This window comes from Vanacampus margaritifer, chromosome 8, assembly GCF_051991255.1.
Source record: "Vanacampus margaritifer isolate UIUO_Vmar chromosome 8, RoL_Vmar_1.0, whole genome shotgun sequence".
In the NCBI taxonomy this organism is placed as follows: Eukaryota; Metazoa; Chordata; class Actinopteri; order Syngnathiformes; family Syngnathidae; genus Vanacampus; species Vanacampus margaritifer.
The window spans coordinates 23,725,403-23,747,957 of record NC_135439.1 but is presented as its reverse complement, the minus strand read 5'-3'; the positions used below and the strand labels follow the sequence as shown (position 1 = coordinate 23,747,957).

Below are 22,555 nucleotides of genomic sequence, written 5' to 3'. Positions count from 1 at the left end.
CAACTTGATGTAACCGATTAGCATCAGAAGGACCCCTGCTATTCACACATACAGACAGGATTGCAACCAGATGTTGCTTGTCCCAAAAAAAATTACACCTCTACTCATTACAAATAGCACTCTGCCCCCATCCTCACAGACCTGTCTCTTAACAAGCATGGGGGGGCTTTAAAAATGGTCACAGACAAAGGAAGAATTCTCCCCCACTTTCAAAATATGCCGATTTCCTGCTACCATTCTTTTTCACCCTTTTTTGAGGACAAAGAAACTGGAGAGAGAGGATTTTTTTACTTTCCACCTCTTTTCCATTGAAACCTACTCTTTTCCACTTCCTGCAAAACACCATTCATATACATCCTATCTTATCTCGCTCATTTTTGGAGACACAAAATACCTGCCTTCCAACAAACTCAGTCCTCCTTTCACTTAACTTCAGTTCCTCTCCATTGTCATAAAGGCATTGAGGAGAAAAAACACAAAAACAAGAAAAAAATCAAATCCCCCCCTTTAAACTCACAATTCACACATGCTTCACACATATCTCACAGTCTCAACTCACCAAACTAGGCCCAGCATACACTCACACACAACACAAACTCCTCAAATTAATGCAGTGGCGTCTCAATTGTTGAACCAATTCAAGAGGCCATAATTCTCACCGCAACGTTGCTTATTTCTCCTCCAAAAAAATAAAATAACCACAGACGAACACAAACATTTCCGAAGTGCACGGACTCACTGTAAAATACACCGTTACTTCGTCGAATAATAACATATCTAAATCTACCGGTTGCTTCGCGAAACGGCTAAAAACACACATGAAAATAAAGACAAAACACAGCCGTTCACTTCTACCTGTTCATGCTGTCTTAAATCACAGCAGCGTCGAATCCGATGTGACGGTAAACCAGACCATCACCATGTACGTATAGCTCAAATGTCGACTTATTCGCGCACAATCCATCGCAACGTTACGGCCGCAACACAGACACGTCACGCACATTGTAAGACAAACAACGAAAAACCGTGTGGCCACAACACACCACCACGGAGCTTAACAAACAAATGCGCACACTCAACAATTCACTTCTAAGCCAAGAGCTCTTGCTTGGTTCCTAGTGAATTAAATCAACACGGGCGGCTTATTACACAGCTCTCACCTTCGTGGAATTATATCACACGGGCGGCTTAATTCACAGCTCCCACTCCGTATAATTATATCAATAATTCCATTCTCTCATTTGAAAAAAAAAGTATGTTTCTACCTTATTCTGTTCTTTAGTAATGACTGGTTTCTGCTTTGATTGTAAACATTGACGCTCAAGGAAGCCGAGGACAGCAGCCAAACATGAGCTAGCGTGAAAACAGTCCACCAATTGGGAGTGGGTGTTCGCACAGCTTAATTTGCATAATTTATGCAGGCAAGACACATGAATCGAACTCCTAACACATCCGCGAAAGGAGTCCACCACCCCACCAATCTGTAGCGCGCGTTGGCACAGCTAAATTTGCATATGGCACTGATAAAGGTCGCTTGCCTCAGCGGCTTGGCTGGAGGGAAAACGTTGCGTGGGGTGGGAGCCATATATATTTCCGTAAACTCTGCAATGTCACGTTCTTTGTTTTGGGTGCACAATTGCACATCACTCGAGGTGTTCTCTTTGCACATGCGAGTCATATCACAGGCGCGTTGTGTTCACATTGAAGTTGCATTTGTTTGTGTAGTGTGAACAGTTCATAAAAAGATCGGATTTAGCAAAAAATCCGAATTGGGCATCACGCCCTGCAGTGTGAATGTAGCCTAAGAGTGCAAGGGAAGCTCAGCTTTTCTTAAGAGACCAACTCCCAAACCCTCAAAAAGTGGTGAAATATGTATTACTGCATGTTAGGAGTGGGAATATATGGGTACTTCACAATTCGATTCAGATTCAGAGGCCTACGATTTGATTCTGATGCATCACAACATTGGCTTACATTTTATAGTCCATGTAATACACTGGTGCTTTTTTTTTTAAAACAATTGCGGAACTCAAGGAAGAGCAAGGATTTATATTTCACACTTTGACTTTTAATAAAGTGGCAAGTGAAGAAGGTATATTAAAAATCCATACTTTTGCGTGTCCAATAAATCAAATTATGGGATAAGAAATGAACAGAGTTCCTGCGCAGGATGATTTATTCCGGAGATCTCCGTTACATTACCGAATCAAACTCCAACAGTTTCAGATCAATAATGCTACTCCTCTTTCGAAGAGCCCACACTTTATTACAATCAAATCGCAAGAACAGTGTCTCCAACACCGCCCCTCATGAATAAGTAAATGTGTTATATAATGGAAAAATACAGGTTGAAAAACAGAGTTCTCAGCACACAGATACAGCTGTATTCGTCTCTAGTCAAAATATACTTTCAAGGCACTTCTCAGTACTTTCTCCCATAACAAAATCTCACAAACAAGTTGAACTCAACAGCTCCTAATGTAACATAGTTATATGAGTGTGCGCTCTCTCTCACGAACAGAAATGTGTTTTCGCATGGAGAAGGAACTTCGAGACCAGAGGTGGGCAATCTCGGTCCTCGAGGGCCGGAGTCCTGCAGGTTTTGTAGGTTTCTCACTTCCAACACAAGCTGATTCCAATCAACAGGATCGTTATCAGGCTTATGCAGAGCTTGCTGATGAGCTGATCATATATCAGCTGTGTTGGAGAAGGGCAACACGCAAAACCTGCAGGACTCCGGCCCTCGATGCCCACCTCTGTTCTAGACCAAACAATGGGTCCCACCTTAAGGTCAAATTATACTGAGTTCAAAACTATTTTACCTACTTCACATCTATAAAACATTTCCACATGGTTAATATAAAGAATTAAAATGTTAATAATGTATAACAATGGTTAATATATGAAATAAAGTATTAAAAATGTTAATAATGTATAACACAAGGCAACCTGGTTTGCCTGTGTCAACACAAATTTTCAAAAGTGCCAATGGCAGCATTTGCTGTGACAAATGTCTAACTTCTCCTATCACAATACATTCACTAAGACATATTTAAATGTATCAATCTTATTTAGCATAACCTGTAGTTTGAAACTTGAAAGTGCAATATGCAGCAGACAACAGTGGCTTTTAGTTTTTCAGTTAAACTTTACAAATTGAATATTAATACCTCTATATTGATTCAGAATCGTTTTAATATGATGATTGATGCATTAATAAAACAATTATCATTCCCACCACTACTGTGTCTGCATTTCATTGACTACATATGTGCTAGAATACCTTCATCTTTTGTTCAAAATCAGGTACTGAACGCCGGTAACTGAAACGACTTCTTTCTCATTCAGTGCTGTAGTGCCGCAGCGCTTCGACAGGCAGGTGATGGGCAAGCATGGAGTGGGTTGTTCTACTGCGAGAAACAGGACAGTCATTGTGTAAATTCTGGACTTTGAACCGCCCCTCGGACCCTCAGCGTCTCTGGGAGTCCAAGAGACAGTGTTTTTTTCCGGACACTCGGCTTCTGTATGATCGGATAATCCATCTGAAACAGAATTGAAAGTAAAATAAGCAAATCAGCGATCTTCAAATATAAATTTCCATAGCGGCACTTTCTTTTTAAGTTTTTCTTTTTGTTGTTCTGAACAGACTGGAGATTTTACAGATCCTCAGCGACTTTGTCCTTTTTCTTCCTTTTTTTTTTTTAAAAAACCTTTATTTAACCAGGAATGTCCCATTGAGATTAAAGACCTCTTTTCACAGGGAGTTCTGGCCAAGAGGCGGCAGAAGTTACAGTTGCAGCAAAATTTAAATGACATACATGTCAATAAAAAGTTACAGTTCCAACACCACACAATATAAAATTACATAAAAATTATACAGAACAAGTTATGGAGTCTTTCTGAAATGCTCTCAATCTGGATTTAAGGTCATTTAAAGAAATAAACTGTTAATTTCCAGTCTCTTGCAACAGGTTCCATGTAGAAGGGGCAGAGAAGACAAAGGCCCAAATTCAGTGCAAAATAATGGAACAGTTAACAACAAAATGTTATTTGAACGCATACTATACCAATCTTTGTCTGTCTGCGATTTTTCCCCACTAGCAAGCTGCACATCATGGCAGGTAATATGAATGTTTTCGACCGGATTTTGGTGAAGCCATTTCACACTCTTCTTACGAAGGGGAAATTAGAGTACCGGTAAGTTAGCATTTAACAATTTGGCCAGAAAAAACAAACCAACAGCGTGGTAGTACTGAACAATGTCAGCTGTGTAAATGATGGCAAGAGTCGTCAATCAAAATGAAGTGAGCAGTATTGCTGTAATTATGATACAATGACAATTGTGCAAATGATGCAGAGTATTGACACTGCAAAATGCCACTATGGAATTATGAGTCAACTGTTAAGTGAGTTAATGGGAATAGAAAGAAAAACTTAGAAAGTGTGCTGGTTTTAGTTCAATCATGCCTACCCTGAGGGAAGGAGCTAGAAAAGGATATGGAGAGGCAAAGAAAATTTTACATGCCCTTAGCTTCGATCTAGGAGTAGTGGGTATGTCCTCAAGAGTGGGGGTACAGAGGACTTTCTTGTCACTCCAGTTTGTTGCAGCTCCAAACCACACTGTCTCTGAAGGACGAACACAGGACTGATCTCAATCACTGCTGTATAGAACTGCCTCAACAATCGCAGGAAGCAAACCCTTGCTGGCTTCGTTTTAGGAGGGAGTAATTCTGCAAGAACACAATTAATTGCGGTGTCCATGCATTTGTCCACTAGTGTCGCCATGTTAGGTTTGTTTGTTTGTTTGTTTCCCACGGCTTCGGCACTTTTATCACAGCTGCATCAGTGATAATTTTCGTCATGAAAAAAGATTTTCAGACTTAAATTAAACAGATAGTAAAATAGAAGCCATTCATTGAGACGATAATGATAACTAAAATTGACTGACAATTTTGTCAATGAAAACAACAAACAGCAAAGTGATGAAAATTCACACCATCCAATCAGAAGGAATGAAACGCAGGTTGGAGAAAAGAACCGCTCAGAAACTGTTCAGTGTTCACTGCGCTTTATTTAATCAGGGATGTGATTTGACCAAAGTGAAATTATCTGAAAATTTAGCCGGGGGTCTGGGGGCCACTGGCATATATATATATCATATAAATGCTAAAAAGAGGCACCACTAAAATATGAATGTATGATTAAAAGAGCTATACCCATATTGTGGATAAACAGTGGAGGCGAAAAAGGAAAAATAAGTTGTGGTGTTGTAGCATGTTGAAAGCCCATTAAAAATGGCAACACTAACAAGAGCTGTGAAAGAAAAATGGCATTCTTCCCCCCTCTTTATAATGCATGGCTAACAAGACAAATGTCCCTGTCTTTTTGGCATGAATAATGCATGCATACCTTGCAGTTCGTAAACGACAGATGAGCGCTTTATCTGCAGAGGGATCACCTCCACTGAGCACAATGATGGAAATGGGTAAACCTACATCCTTCAGCACAGCACACTCAAATTCTGATCATATTTCATTGTCTGATGAACTTTCCAACCTAGAATGTCACATCCTCAAAAGAGGGAAATGAAATATACAAAGGTAAAAATGTGTGTTTCAAAATGAAGATTGTTTGATTGTGTCAAATTTGTGGGGGAAAAACAATAGAGCTCTCGATGTGCAATAGAAATGCAGAATGGACGAGCGATTTCACAAATAGATGGATGGAACTTGTGTGGGAAATATCTAGTGAAAGAGAAGCTGAAGAGGAGTGGAATGACAAATTCATTGACTGCTGCTGAAAATGAATTGATGAAATACGAGTCAATGTTGCAGTGGTCCAGCTAAGGATTCATAAGTCATGAAAGATACAATAGTGATCGATGCAATGATAACATTAATTTTGCTATGCCAACATGGACATTTCATACATTGGTCAATGTCTATCTTCTTAAAATGTATTTTTGCTTGGCACTGTGTCTTTCTGCATATATTCTCCTACTAATTGACACGTGCAATTCATTGGCTTTGTGATGAAGTCCCGCAAAAATGAGTTCATATAAAATTGATGCTTCGACTGTATATATAGGTGCTCACTTTTTTTCCTCAGACTCTGTAACTAGTAGGCCGCTTTCCTTGCCAATACCCTTGATTATTATGGTAATGTAACCTGTATTCCTTATTGGCCCCGTAGTCGAAGGGGGTGGGGGCAAGCAGTGGACCACCTCCTCAAAACAGCCAGTTTTTGTTTTGTTTTTACTTGATTTTGCAAGGCCCACAGAATATTGTGTTTTATTTCTAGAAAAACATGGAACCTACCAATAGAAAGTTTAGAGTATCTTCTTCCATCAATAAAAAAAAAAGTACATTTGTATCTGTTTCCTTTTTGCAGCAATTAGAATTAGAATACAGCTAAGTGTCATCATTATTTACAATAATATTAAAATAGAATGTTTGTATACATTTTTGGGAGCAAATGAATTACAGTGGCACAGAGTCTCTATGTTGGTGACCAACATAGAGACTTTGTGAGCAATAAAATGTTAAAACTGTTGACTTTTACTGGATTTGTTTGAAGTCCCTTGAAAGTATCAGTATAGCCACTTTGAATTTAGGAATTACAGTATATTAGTGCGCTATGAATATTGTCATCACAAATCAAATCAGCTTGAAATAATATTCCTTATAACTGTACTCATTAGTTTGTGTACATGGTAAGTTGGTAGCCTATTTTTTTTACGTCATTAATTGACACTATATCATGTTCATGTGCAGTATGTTGATGAATATTCAATTTAAATAAAAAATTAAAAAATATATATTTGACATGATTAAATGATATTAATTAATTGCCCCATTAATTGCCTACTACTAAAATATATAAAATACTGCACTTTACTGTCTTAATTTTCAACAAGTAATGTTGGTTCTTTCATGCAAAAAAAATCCCTTTTATTGTTGCTGGTTACAATTTCCTATCGCAAAAAGAAGTACATCAGGTTGTGGAATTTCTTTTTTTGTGTCGAAAGCAAAATGGTGTGTGTAATAAAGCTCATGACTTGAAAATTGTTGTTCATGGATGCTTTCCATCTCTGGCTGAGCTTGAGCTTTTCTGCAAAAAACTAAAATAAAAAAACAAATCAGTGTCTAGATGTTCAAAGCTGGTAGAGACATACCCCAAAAGTCTTGCAGCCGTAATTGCAGCAAAAGGTCGCGCTAGGGCTGAACATAAAAGCACAACTTAACTTTGCAAATCTCAACTTCAGATTTTTATTTGCTTACAACTTTGAAAAGTGTAACCTGTTCGTTTCATTTCTGTTTCACTTTACATTTATGAGTTGCTTTGTGGTGGTCGATCATATAATATAGCAATTAAAAAAACATTGACGTTTGTGGGTCTAAGTTGGCAAAATCGGGAAAAAGTTCAAGGGGTTTGAAGACTTGTTCAAGGAACTGTGAATACAGTTGTTTCTCAAGAACATTTATGAAATGCACAGTCCCACTCGCTAATGATGTCTTGATTTTTTCTTTGTGTCTTTCCTCCAGTGGCCATTATGCTTAAAGATGACTATTTTGTGAGAGGAGCAGGCCTACCGGGGAGATTTAAGGCAGAGAAAGTGGAGTTTCACTGGGGACCAAGCAACGGATCAGAGGGCTCTGAGCATAGCATCAAGGGCCGACGTTACCCGGTGGAGGTAAACACATTTATCGAACTTTCACGTGTTCACTTACAGTTTCAAGCACCATCCACACGGAAAATAGTTACTAAAGTTGTTGCATTTCATCCAAATGCACAAGTGTTGGGCATACTTTTTTTAAGCTGCTGAACACAGAAAATTAAATTTTGAATTGCAATTTGCCTTCTCGCAATTTATTGTTTTTATCTTATTTCATAAGCATTCCATACAGTTCATTCTGTAGTTAAACGTATAATTTCATGCAGGGTGATAGCGGCATACTGTCACGTACTTTGTGTTAAGTGACGTTATGTCGAATATTTATGAATGAATAAAGCGAGCTAGTTTTATACTCGAGAAAATTGTGTTTTACCATTCATGGTCTGTGTTTCCAAAGGGGTCGCCATTGTAGAGTGACGTCACATTGTCGTCCGTCGGTGAAGTTTGGGTACTTTTTTTTTTCCGACTTCGCAAGTGATATTTCCAAGTTCAAGGGGACGTTCCCGTACACACTTCCTGGTTTAAACTCGGAAAAGTTCGACTTCCGACCATCCTCGAATGCAGCATTAGCTGCATTCGAGGATGGTCGTGGGGCTTGCATTGAGTGTTGGACCCAATGGGTCGACTGCCGCTTACCTTCCACAGCTAGCCTGCAGGAGGTCGTCGTTGAGTCCCATGATTCGGGCTCTCGTCGCATGTCACCTTCTCTCTCGCAAGTTTTTTTTTTTTACTAGCTTTTTCCGCTAGCCGCTCTTTTTAGCCACTCCAGCCAATGACTCCAACTAACTCCCGCTAGCCGCTCTTGTTAGCTGCCTCAGCTCAATCAAGCTCGCTTGGTCTTTCGGCGTCGCTCACCGGGCTTCACACCGGCTGCCAAGTTGCCACCGCTTGCCAATTATTATTTTGCGTGAGCAAAGTGTGGTCTCTCTGAGCCACTATATTGTGCATGCTTCTAAATAGATGCATTTTGGTTGCATTCTATGCTATAGCAACATCTAGTGGTCACTTAATATCTATCTATCTATCCATCTATCTATCTATCTATCTATCTATCTATCTATCTATCTATCTATCTATCTATCTATCTATCTATCTATCTATCTATCTATCTATCTATCTATCTATCTATCTATCTATCTATCTATCTATCTATCTAGCTAGCTTGTGAGCAATTAGGCTGTTTTACAGGTAGATATTCACTTTATTACATTCTTTCCGGGCGGGTTTGAAATTGTCCGTTTTTCATTGTGCGGCAAATGGGAAGTGCACTGCAACTTTTATTGTGGCTGGCAGACTGCGCACTGGCTGACGGTGGCCCAGAACTTTAGCTGAGTGGCAAGTATTGAGCTGCCGCACCGGAGGTGATGGGTACGAACCCCGCTCATAGTAAAAAAAATAATAATAAAAAAAGATTGCGGAGCAGAAGATATAAGACTTTCTATAGGTAATTCATTTAAACTTTTCTCCACTTCTGGATAACATTCATAGTGACTTGGAACGCTGGAATAATCTTCCTATTTCTTTAATAGGACGAATAGCCACCGTTAAAATGAAGGTTTTACCTCAGACAAACTATTTTTTCTCAATGATTTCATTTAAACCTACGGCTAACTGGTTCCAGTTGTTGGACTCAGCCGTTACAAAATTTTACTGGAATAAAAAAAAAGCAAAGATTAGTCTATCTACTCTTCAGAAAAGTAAATCCAAAGGTGGTCTAGAGGCACCAAATTTTATGTACTACTATATAGCTAACCAGCTACAATATATCGTTCTATGGGCGCAACCCAACAGAGACCTAGCACCTAGCTAGCTAGATAGATAGATAGATAGATAGATAGATCTATCTATCACCCCGGGTGGACACACATTTCTTGAAACAATTCAGTGTTTACGAGAATTTATGTTTTTGTTTTTTTCATAAACAAATTAGGCTCTGTCTTCCGTGTGGACATGGCTTGAGTCAAGCTAATGTCCAGCACTTGTACATTTAGAGGCAGAAGTATTTTGACTTTACAGTCATTCACCTCGTACACTTCCAATTCCCTCTTTTTTCTATCTTGGTGCCTTTCTCATTACACGGTACACAGAATCCAGAGGCGCAAATAAATAGGAAGGAAGTAACCAGTTCATGTAGAATCATGCAAGATCATGAATACAATATATTACTAAAAAGGCATCTGATGGGTTGATATATATTGGTCTTCCTGACATGTATACTGTGAATAATAATAGGGAAGAATCGGCGGAAGCCCAATCTTTTTTATTGGGACAAAAATGGCCGAATATACTGTATTAGCTTATAAACAAAGACTCAAATTTAGACACTATTCTACAATATTTCGAGGGGATATGCCTTCCAAAGTTAATGCCCCTCTCATGTACTTTATTAAAACAAGAAAAACAGTGAAATGGTTTTCACTTCTCACCCCACATCAGCTCTTGCACAAAGCTCATTAGATGGTGCAGGTGTACCAATAGTTGTTGAGATATCAAGCAATAGGAATTTTATTTCAAGAGAAGTAGCTGAATGGTTATTCTTAACTCTTTGACTGCCAGACATTTTCAGAAAAGGGATGCCGTGGGTGCCAGCCGATTTAAGCATTTTGACTGATCTTTCAAGGTCCACAGAATATTTTGTGTTTGGACTATGGAAACACACATACTACCAAATGAAAGATTGGACTCTCATCTTTCATCAGAAAAAAAAGTTTGTTTCTACCTTATTCCGTTTTTCAGTAATCAACAATAGAAAATGGTTAGTTTCACCCAAATGCTCTGTTTTGGACCGAAATACGGAGAAATCAAGCTTTTTGTAAAACGATATTATTTCATGCACTCTAGTGAATTTGACACCTTTTTTTTCCCATGAATGATGCCACAAACACCTAAACAGTGCTTTACTTCTGTAAAACACTACCACCAAAAATGAAAAAGTGTTTTTTGATAGCAAAATACGTTTATTTACATTCAACAGTGTAACAATTTGACAAAACAATTTGGCAAACTATTTACAATTGTGTGGCTGTTTCAAATAAAGTTTTTCTTTTTGTAACACTCCCCTGCGTGCAAGGCGACGCAGCAGGATTTGCACAACAGATTAGTTTCATTGCGATGGCTCCTTCGCGTGCAGACGATACACTTTCTTGCCTTCCTTTTTTTCCGGGGAATAGCAAGTGTGTGTGTTTGGCCATGTTGCCATCAAGTCTACTCTCAGGATCATGATACGGTGACATTACGGTGGTGTTACGTCTGGCTTCCTCATGTCCTTCTGTTCCTATACCGGGTGGTAAGAGATGTTCTGATCCATCATATCCACTCCATTCATGGTGGCATCGTAGTCCAGAACCAGTGTCTTCTCCGTGATCAGACTGTACCCACTCCTCCAATGAATATGCATTGGACTCGTCGTCCGATTGAACGTCCGCCTGAGCATGCTCGGTTGTGCTCCGCGTTTTCCGGCGTTAGCATCGCTAGCCGGTGAGGCTTTATGACGTGATCATAGCTGCCGCGTCAACGCTTCCAACTTCGGCGTCAACCTCGGAGTCACCATCATCATCATCGTCGTCATCAATGTGCTCTTTAGCATTGGTCGATGCTTTTCGTCTTTGAAAAAAATGCTCAAGCGTGAGCTGCTTGCAATCCGGTCACCATTATGGCTTCCTCAGCCATTGTCCCCTCAACACTCTAGCTCCGCCTCACGTCTTCTACTGACGCCTACCCAATCTTGTCCAAAGAGAGTCATCGCTGCCATCTAGGGGCCAAAAATAGGCATTATACTAACTAGATCTGCTTGATACTTTCAGCACAGCTGGCCAAGGCTTTCCTCCACCCGTTCCCCCCCAAAAAAAACTTGGTGAACGTCTTTTAACGTCTTTGGTGCTCCTCCGTAGGATTTTACTAAACATCATTTAACGTTTTTGGCAGTCAAAGAGTTAATAGCCCCCTGTGATGGTTTCATCACTCACAGTATCATTGTAAGCTACATGATAGGATAATAAACGTGTTTGTTTTTTTGACTATTTTTTCTGGCCCTGATAGGGGATCTTGTCCCCTTTACATGTTGACGCATAGAGTTACGGGTAATACAGCTTTAATACCCACTTAATAGATTTGAGTGATTAATTAAATGTACTCTTCAATTTCTATATGTTTATTGCTTTACACTTATTTTATTTTTAATTATTATTTTGTCGTTAGCATGGTGAGAGAGTGATTAGCACATCTGCCTCTTTGTTTTGATGTTCAGTGTTTGAAACTTGAAGCTCTGGTTTTCTCTGGGTGGAGTTATTTGTTCCTGTGCTCGCATTTGTTTCTTCGGGTACTTTGACTCCCTCCAACGTTTGAAAAAAAACATGCATGTTCGGTCAATTGAAGAATCATTGTTATGTCAATGGCAGTGACGTGCAGTGAGTTCTAGGTTTGGGTAGGCAGGCAGTCGCAAATTGAGACGCACACACCAATTACTAATTTGTACATCGGCAGGCAAGTGTACAGTATTCTAGGGTGACCATATTTTCATTTCCAATAAAAGAGGACACTCAGCCTGACCTCGAAATACTTTTTTTTTTTTTTTATGGGGAGAGCTCAGTATAGATCATTTGACGTCATCATCATTGTTCTCCCTTTTTTTTTTTTTTTTTAGGTGTGTGTGTGTGTGTGTGTGTGTGCGTGCGTGCGTGCGTGCGTGCGTGCGTGCGTGTAAAAAAAAAAAAAGAATTCCCAAACCGTTCACCTAAACCGAACACTTCAAAATCCAGTCGTGGGGCCGCCAGGAGATCCGAAGAGGGACCAAAGAAAAGAAAGAAAAGCGAAGCCCAGCACCGACCAGACACCACCCACCGAGCCACTAACCAGAGTCCTTCACCAACCCCAGAGACATCTAAATTCCAACAAATCAGGGAGACCTCAAGGGCCCGAAGGAGAAACTGAGGAAAGGTAGACGAAGCAGAGTGAGATCCACAGACACCCGCCTCCACCGAATCAATGACCTGAGGGAGAAACAAATTGTGTCTGAGTTTCGATAGATGCTGGTGTGGTGGATCTGGCATGCATGAAAATCTCCACCAAAGAGGGGAGCCGTCGACCCCCGCCAGGACAGAGCAAGCGCAACACCTCAGGGCCCCCCAGGCCGCGGCAGCGCCAAAGGACGACCCCCGGGCCCCGCAGGGGCCACCGGCCGGAGAGCAAACCCAGGAGCAGAAGCGCCCCCCACCCCAAAGCGGCCCGCGCCCCCAACCCAACGCAGGACGGGGCACTGCAGGCCCACCAGGCACCCCACCGGCCCACAACCCCCACTCCGTCCCCGGGGGGGACAGGTGGCAGTGCTGCGGCCCGCCCCAACCGATGCCCCCCCCCCCCCAGTTGTGTGGTGCATTAAAATTGGAGGGGAGCTGCAGGGCGGAGACGGTGTCTCCACCCTACCCCACTCCCCCCCAAAGTGTGTTATGTGCCCTAAAATGTATTGTGCAAAACTAGTGCCGTGAGTTAAGAGGAGCGACCAGCTGGGCCCCCCCCCCAACCGGGCGAGGGGGGGGGGAGGCGCATCCGCCCACCAATCCCCCACCCACCCCACCGGGACCCCGGCGGGGCTCGCCCCCCGGATACCGGGGCCCGCCCGAAGTGCCCAGAGGTCCACCGGAGCGGGGCGGGCACAACACCGATCCCGCCCACTCTCCCGGGCCCCGGAGCGCCGAGACCCGGGCCACGGATGGAACCCCCGGCCTAGGGGAGGGGGAGGAGGGCGGACAGGGGAGGGGGAGGGGACGGGGGAAGGAGACGACAGGAAGGGCAGGAGGCAGCGGCAGGGCCGCAGAGAGAGGGGGAGAGGAGGAGGAAGGGCGACGAGGGAGAAGGGACAGGGAGGCAGAGGACGGGCGGGGAGAGGCGAAGAGGGAGAGGAAGCAAGGGGGAGGAAGGGGGAGGGGAGAGGGAACCACGGGGCACCCCGGCGGCCCACAGGCCCCGACCCGCGTCGCCGGGCCCAGAGCGACGGACCGCGCCGGGGCGGCGCCGCCCCGAACACCAGGGAGAGCCCCGCAACACAGCACCCCCACGAGACCCAGGGAACGACCAAGACGCAGCCGCCACCCAGCAGCCAACAGAGGCGCAGACCCGCCCACGCCCAGCCAGGGGGGGACAGCACCTGTAGAGTTAGTCCCCTGGCATGCAATGAATCCGAACATTAGCCCTTAGTGCCCATTGGAGGTGAATCTGCTCGATCCTGTTGGCAGCAACTGGGTTCCTGACTATAAAAATACAACCATTAGTTACAAACTGTCAAATGCAGAGACATCAATGTAAGTTATCACGATGTGGTGGCTCTCGCTAACAGGCAGAATTAAATAACCAAAATTAGGTTAAAATATTCTATATACATAGACCATATTTCTATGAATTTTGATATTTGTTTTTTATTTGAGGCCGATATTTTTTCCATTAAAATGTGATTTATGAGGAGGTTAGACCATTGGTCGATATTCAGAGTTTGTTTCTTTTTCCAGTTAACAAGAATTGTTTTTTTTTGCGATGTAAGGGCTACAAGTGTAGATTGAAATTGTTTGTGTGGTAAGTCAGTTGTTGTTAGGTCATCTAGCAAACACAAGTTTGGAGATAAAGGTATCCTATAGTCCAAGATAGCGGAAAGTTTTTCTAAGACTTAAGTCCAGAAATACATAACCGGAGTGCATAACCATAAAGCCAGAAAATAAGTGTCTGTAGTGTTTTGTAGACACTGGAGACAAATGTCGGAGTCGGAGAGTCCCATTTTCTTCATCATATATTGAGTAATGTATGTTCTATGGATACTTTTATATTGGATAAGTTGTAAATTTGTGTGTTTTGTCATTTTAAATGCATTTTCACAAACTTGAATCCAAAAGTCAGATTCCGGAGCTATAGACAAGTCTGTCTCCCATTTCGAGATGGGTAAAGACATTTTATCCGTATATGAAAGTAACTTATATATTTTTGAAAGTTTTTTTGTTGTTGTCGGAGAAAGCTTGGTAATATCTTCAGCTAAACCAGGCGGTTGGAGTGTACCCTGAAGTGTTGGAATTTGTTTCTTTATCATATTTTTAACTTGCAGATAATGTAAAAAATTTCCGTTTGTTATTTTGTATTTTTGGAGCAAGGATGTATATGATATAAACATATTATCTGAGAAGAGATGGTGGAGCTGTGTAATTCCTTTCTGCTCCCACACACCTAAATAAAACGATTGGTTGTTAATTCGAAAGTCAGGGTTATGCCATAGGGGAGAAAGCCCACAGGGCTCCACTTGGGCTTTTGTAATTTCTAATGCCTTCCACCAAGCAGTCAGGGTGGCGGAAATCATTGGGTTTTTAAAACAATTATGTCGCTTAATTGATGTTGTAATAAAGAGTAAATCTAGAAGTCTGAGGTTATTACAATCCTTTTGTTCTAGTTCCAGCCAACAGTTAGTATCTCTGTTGGGTTGCGCCCATAGAACGATATATTGTAGCTGGTTAGCTATATAGTAGTACATAAAATTTGGTGCCTCTAGACCACCTTTGGATTTACTTTTCTGAAGAGTAGATAGACTAATCTTTGCTTTTTTTTTATTCCAGTAAAATTTTGTAACGGCTGAGTCCAACAACTGGAACCAGTTAGCCGTAGGTTTAAATGAAATCATTGAGAAAAAATAGTTTGTCTGAGGTAAAACCTTCATTTTAACGGTGGCTATTCGTCCTATTAAAGAAATAGGAAGATTATTCCAGCGTTCCAAGTCACTATGAATGTTATCCAGAAGTGGAGAAAAGTTGAAATGAATTAAATCAGTTAATTTAGGTGAGATTTTTATGCCTAAGTATTTTAAATTACCTATAGAAAATGAGTAGTGTGGGTCCTGACTTGCAGGGTTCCATGAATTTTCTGTAATAGGTAGAAGTGTTGATTTTGTCCAGTTAATAGAATAATCTGACAACTGTGAGAATTTAATTATTAAGTTAAATACTTCCCCTAACGAAATCGCCGGGTTTTCTAAATAAAGTAAAATATCATCGGCATATAGATTAATTTTATGTTCTGTTACCCCAGAGTGAATTCCTTGAAATACTTGATACTCAGATACAAGATGCCACACATTCAAACTATTTTAACATATGCCTCCTCTCTATGGGTAGAAAAAAAAACAAAAACATTACTCTCTTATAAAGTCTTATATCTTCTGCTCCGCAATCTTTTTTTATTATTATTTTTTTTACTATGAGCGGGGTTCGTACCCATCACCTCCGGTGCGGCAGCTCAATACTTGCCACTCAGCTAAAGTTCTGGGCCACCGTCAGCCAGTGCGCAGTCTGCCAGCCACAATAAAAGTTGCAGTGCACTTCCCATTTGCCGCACAATGAAAAACGGACAATTTCAAACCCGCCCGGAAAGAATGTAATAAAGTGAATATCTACCTGTAAAACAGCCTAATTGCTCACAAAATCAAGCTAGCAATAGCAATGCCAAACCATGTAAAGTGAAACAACCAGTAAATCGAAGCACAGTGGCGTCATCTTACCGCTTTGCTGTGAGTTTTGAATTCACGAATGGACTGTGCAACGTACGTTCGTATAGAAATAAATATAATAGAATAGATATATAATATAATTTAATGCATGCCAGATCCACCACACCAGCATCTACAGAAATGGTGAATTAATGAGTACACACTCACACGCACACACATATGCACACATACTCCCGCACATACACATCCTCACTTATATACAAAAAAGAAAAAGAAAGAGAGAGAGAGCAATGATGATGACATGTCTAATCGATATGATTACCGAATGAACAATACTGAGCTCTCTCTTAAAAGAAAAGAAAAAAAAAGAAATATATATAATAATGTAAAAAGGCGATCTAGCGATCTGCCTATTTGCGTGAAGGACTTTTCAGTTTTCTTTTTTTAAAATTGTTTTTATTTCTTTTTTTGAGAGAGCTCAGTATTGTTCATTCGGTAATCTTACTGATTCGACATGTCATCATCATTGCTCTTTCTCTCTCTTTTTTTTTGTATGTGCATGAGTATGTGCGTGCGTGTGAGTGTGTGATCATTAATTCACCTAAAACCTATTAAAAATTACATACCGTTCACCTAAACTGAATACTTAATCCCACTAGAGTCATGAAGTTTTCAGGAGACCCGAGGAAGGATCAAAGAAAAGAAAGAAAAATGAAATCCATCACCGACCAGACCACCTAATACCCACCGGGTTACCAACTAGAATATTTCACCAACCCCAGAAAAATCTAAATTCGAACAAATTAGGGAGATCTCACGAGACCAAAGGAAAGACTGAAGAAAGGAAGGAAGGATAGATGAAGCAGAGTGAGATCCACAGACATCAGCCTCCACCGATTCAACGACCAGAGGAAGAAGCAGAATGTGTTTGAATTTTGGTAGATGCTGGTGTGGTGGATCTGGCATGCATGAAAACCTCCGCCAAAGAGGGGAGCCGTCGACCCCGGCCAGGACAGAGCAAGCACATCCCCCAAGCCGCGGCAGCGCCAAGGCACAACCCCCGGGCCCCGCAGGGGTCACCGGCTGGAGAGCAAACCCAGGAGCCCGGATCGCCCCACACCCCAACACGGCCCGCGCCCCAAGCCCAATGCAGCAGAACGGGGCACGGCAGGCCCACCAGGCACCCCACAGCCCCCCCCACCCCCAGCCAACCGTACCACCCCTACCCCACCCCCCACCAAGCCTGAGATGATTCCGTGTATTGACTCAAATTAGTTTACTCAACCAAAACACTGTTCACTGACTCGATCAAGCGATCATACCGGACCAATGGATATGAAACAGTTGGGTTTCCTACTGATTTAAAGAGACAATATGTAGAATTTAGTGGCATCTAGTGGTGAACTAATAGAATGCAACAATCTTGAAACACGGGAAATACGGTGTCTCAGAGGATACACTGCGCAAGCCAATTACTAAAAAACAAAGTGTTAAAACAAAATCAAACAAAGAAAAAAATTCTGCATAGAACAAAAAAGAAAACTCTTTCTTCCATATGGCAGTGGGTAGCTTTGTATCACAAAAGATAAGGTGACTTGCCCGTCACAGCACCACTTAAATTTTTTTTTAAATACTTCCGCGCACATATTTTTTATTATATTTATATTATATATATTATTTGTGTAAGAATCCCATTTGGGTTTATTTTATGTATTTGAAGCAACCTCAAACTATTTTGAGAGATATAACACAAATAACACATTATTTACAAGACTAACATTGCTTTATTATATTGAGAAACAAGTCTAATAATCATGAAAAATAACCCAACTGAAGGCTCTGTGTCTGTGGCCTCTGATGTGGCTTCATATTGCCACAGTTCTAACTGTGATATGGTAGCAGGGTGTGATTGCTGTTCACAATTTCACAATGCTACACTATCTCTACAGAGGAGGAATGGAAAAGTAATATACAAACACACGATTGCATACATCCCAGACACCTCAATACACTATTATATGAGCACATTGTGGACAAGACACAAGGATAGCAGCCAATGTAATCTCAGAAGAACATTAAAATTTCCTCTAACAATTTTAAGGTTCACACTATTAGAAGGATACAAGCTTTTAAAATGGTGACAATGAAATGGAAATGGGTCAGTGAGAAATGTGCTTTTTTTCCACACACACACATTTATATATATATATATACTGTATACACACACACACATATTCATATGGGGATCAAACACAAATGTGCAAATTTGCAGGTGTCAAACTGTGAATATGCATCAGCTGCATTAAGTTGTAATGTCACCATTCACCACTTAGATTGCAGACATGGCTTAGTTGCACTTATACTGCCCTACACTACAACATAAATAGGCCTAAAAAAAATTGTGCTTAAGGAGTTATATGCAGGACAGAAATAGTGCATCATCCCCAATACTATTACAATTTGGAGTAACCTTTGAGTGATTTTTTTAACCTTAATAAAATATTTGCATAATATCTTCTGATGAAACATCAACTTAAAACTAGTTGAATGGTACTTTTGCCATAGCCTCAGGGGGGTTCCGATACCGATTCCGATACCCAGCTTTGCAGTATCGGCCGATGCCGATACCGATACCATACCAATACCTAAGTTTTTGTTTTTTTCTCAACACGAAAAAAGCTGTCCTGCCATTGGTTCAGAGCATTCAAGGGCCAATAGGATATCTTAGCTCAGCATGCAGTGAACATGTCATATATAGTGAATGTCGTGCATGAGCAAGACACAAGATGCTACATCCAAAGTCCTATATTAGCGTCAGAATTAACGGTATCGGCATGTTACTTGTAAGTACTCACCAATACCCATACCATTGTTTTAATGCAGTATCAGGGCCTCTTCCGATACCAGTATTGAATCGGAACAACACTAGTGGGAACATTGCCACACAAAAAACTACTAATGTGCTGACTGATCTATGGCATACGCCACTTCCCCCTTTAGCCATTCGTTACAAAGACGGGAGTTAATTTGAATGTCGATGCATGATTACTGCTTTCCTGGCAGAAGCTGCAAAACAACTAAAAAGTTGTGTCTTAGGAGACAAAAAAAGAAAAGAAAAAGGGAAGCTACCTGGAAAAAAAGGACAGTCAAGGATCAATATTGGCCCGGCTTTCACTCGCTGGCGTAAGCTGGAAAAAAAAACACACACACACAATGTGCTTGTCCTCATGGGAAATGTGATCTTCCTACAGGCATAACATTGTCCATATGGTGTCGCCATAATCAACATAAATTGAAAGTTCCTGTGATGCTTTAATGTTAGTTTGCTGTTCAGCAGTTCTGTGCCATCCTTGAATGGCATTTTTTGTATACAAGAGAGCCTTTTTGCACCAGAGGAACATAAAAAAAAAAGACAGTATGTGGTTATTTTGTTGTTTGCTTCAATATGATAATGGATAAGGATAATGAATCTCTTAAACATGCATTGAGAAATGTATCAAGTAAAAGGTAGGGTAAAAAGACAAACATCCAATCCTGGTTACATTTTGCAAATATACTGGGCGTGTGGAAGTTTAAGCCCCTGTGATCATAAACTAATTCCGCTTTAACATTGGTCCAGAGAAAACTGGTCAGAACCTGCATTTATTCTCTTTTCTGCAGTTAATAATCCTTTCAAACATGAATGCAAGACAAACATTTGATAGGATAGTTAGAATACTGCAAAAAGGGATTTAACACTAAAGCCCACTAGTAAAAAAAAAAAGTTGTGTAATGTAGCTTTCCCTTGTCCACTGACCTTAATTTAGTCTTTGTGCAATGTGGTTTTCTCACATGGATTGAATGCATGCAAGCTCAAACTCATATTGCTTGGGAAAAAAACACCAGTCAGTCATCGATTATCTGCTGTCTAACTCAGCTGAACTTTGTCTGAATTTAACTTTGGCGCTTCCATTGATCCATCCGTTTTCTATACTGCTTGTTTCATTAGGGTTGCAGAGTGAGCTGGAGCCTATCCCAGCAGGATTTTTTGCCAGCCAATCACAGGGCACATAGACAAACAACACTCACAATCACACCTACACTCACAATCACACACAATCACACCAAGTCTTCACTTAACTGAACAGGGATCTTTATGTCCTAACCTTCATTTTGTTGCTGTCATATCTTCATTGAGACAGTTCAATGACTGCCTTCAACTACTAAATTCATTTTACTTTCTTGGCATGTCATTTCCATTTTTTTCTGGAGCTTTTCCCCATACTTCAGTGGGTGGCGGGGAAAAGAAGGTATTGTGCAAGTTTCCCCCATGAATGATGTATGATTTACAAGCCTTGCCATTTAGTAATTGTAGCATAATGGGGCCCTTGAATGGCATGATGAAGTAGGGATTTACTAGTCCCATACCTGCTGCTTTAAACTGTAATGCTCTGTTTGATATGCCAAGCACATCTATCATACACACCTTCACGCCTCACACAGTGACAGCATGTGTTTGTGTATGTGTGAGGCACTATCTGTGGATACCACTTTTTTTTTTTGATTGGCAATGTTGCTGTTGTCATTGTTTGAGTTTACTGAAACCTTCTTAACTATGGATGAGCGAGTACAGCACTATCTGTACCATTTAAATGATCTGTATCTGTATTCGGAGTGGCCGTGACAAACCGGAAGGGGGCGTGGTTTAACCAGATATAGGCATGGCTTAACAAAAATGGGTGGGGCTTACATCAATACATTACTGTATTTTTTTTAGTACGAAATTTAAAAAGAAACAACGAAAGTTTCTATATTTTTTGTTTATATGAAAACTATTGACTGTATTTCAGGGTTCCCTCGGGGTCTAAAAAAAAGTCTTTAAAAGTCTAAAATTCTGAAATTTAAATTTTAGGCCTTAAATGTCTTAAATAATATATTTCATTCCATGTCTAAAATCCAATTTACCCAAGTCTTAAATTCTTATATCCGCTCCGTCCATTCCGAAAACTGTCTGTAGAAAAAAAAAGTGCCTGTTGCATTGTTGTTTTTCCTGTCTGTGTGCGGAAAACATCCACACCAAAAGCAAAGGGGTGCTTTTGAGGGGGTGCATTTGTACTGTAGTCTATGTAGGCCGTTAACTCTTTGACTGCCAAGCGTTTTCAGAAAAGGGATGCTGTGGGTGCCAGCTGATTTAAGCATTTTGACTGATCTTTCAAGGTCCACAGAAAAGTTTGTGTTTGGACTATGGAAACACACATTCTACCAAATGAAAGATTGAACTCTCATCTTTCATCAGAAAAAAAAGTTTGTTTCTACCTTATTCCGTTTTTCAGTAATCAACACTAGAAAATGGTTAGTTTCACCCAAATGCTCTGTTTTGGACCAAAATACGGAGAAATCAAGCTTTTTGTGAAACGATATTATTTCATGCACTCTAGTGAATTTGACACCTTTTTTTTCCATGAATGATGCCACAAACACCTAAACAGTGCTTTACTTCTGTAAAACACTACCACCAACAATGAAAAAGTGTTTTTTGATAGCAAAATACGTTTATTTACATTCACCAGTGTAACAATTTGACAAAACAATTTGGCAAACTATTTACAAATGTGTGCAACTGTGGTACTATTTACAATTGTGTGGATGTTTCAACTACAGTTTTTCTTTTTGTGTAACACTCCCCTGCGTGCAAGGAGATGCAGCAGGATTTGCACAACAGATTAGTTTCACTGCGATTGCCCCTTCGCGTGCAGACGCTACACTTTCTTGCCGGCCTTTTTTTCCGGGAAATAGCAAGTATATACTACAGTGTGTGTTTGGCCATGTTGCCATCAAGTCTACTCTCAGGATCATGACGGTGACACCCAGTGTCTTCTCCGTGATCAGACTGTACCCACTCCTCCGATAAATATGCATTGGACTCGGGGTACTCTTCATCGTCCGATTGGATGTCCGCCTGTGCAGAAGTGCTCTGTTGTGTACCGCGTTTTCCGCCGTTAGCATCGCTAGCCGGTGAGGCTTTACGACGTGATCATAGCCGCCGCGTCAACGCTTCCAACTTCGGCGTCAACCTCGGAGTCACCATCATCATCATCGTCGTCATCAATGTGCTCTTTAGCATTGGTCGATGCTTTTCGTCTTTGAAAAAAATGCTCAAGCGTGAGCTGCTTGCAATCCGGTCGCCATTATGGCTTCCTCAGCCATTGTCCCCTCAACACTCTAACTCCGCCTCACGTCTTCTACTGACGCCTACCCAATCTTGTCCAAAGAGAGTCATCGCTGCCATCTAGGGGCCAAAAATAGGCATTATACTAACTAGATCTGCTTGATACTTTCAGCACAGCTGGCCAAGGCTTTACTCCACCCGTTTCCCCCCAAAAAACATATTGAACGTCTTTGGCAGTCCTCTTTTGGATTTTACTAAA

The 22,555-nt window shown here is 41.0% G+C and overlaps 1 protein-coding gene across 3 annotated transcripts in view; it reads left to right on the top strand.

The window, feature by feature from the left end:
• Positions 1-22,555, top strand: part of LOC144056163 (receptor-type tyrosine-protein phosphatase gamma-like) — a 426,470-nt gene that overhangs the window by 238,673 nt on the left and 165,242 nt on the right. For all 3 annotated transcript variants that reach the window (XM_077572672.1, XM_077572671.1, XM_077572673.1), the window contains exon 4: positions 7,545-7,693. In XM_077572672.1, coding sequence (XP_077428798.1) covers positions 7,545-7,693 — 149 coding nt within the window. The remainder of the gene's footprint in view (positions 1-7,544; positions 7,694-22,555) is intronic.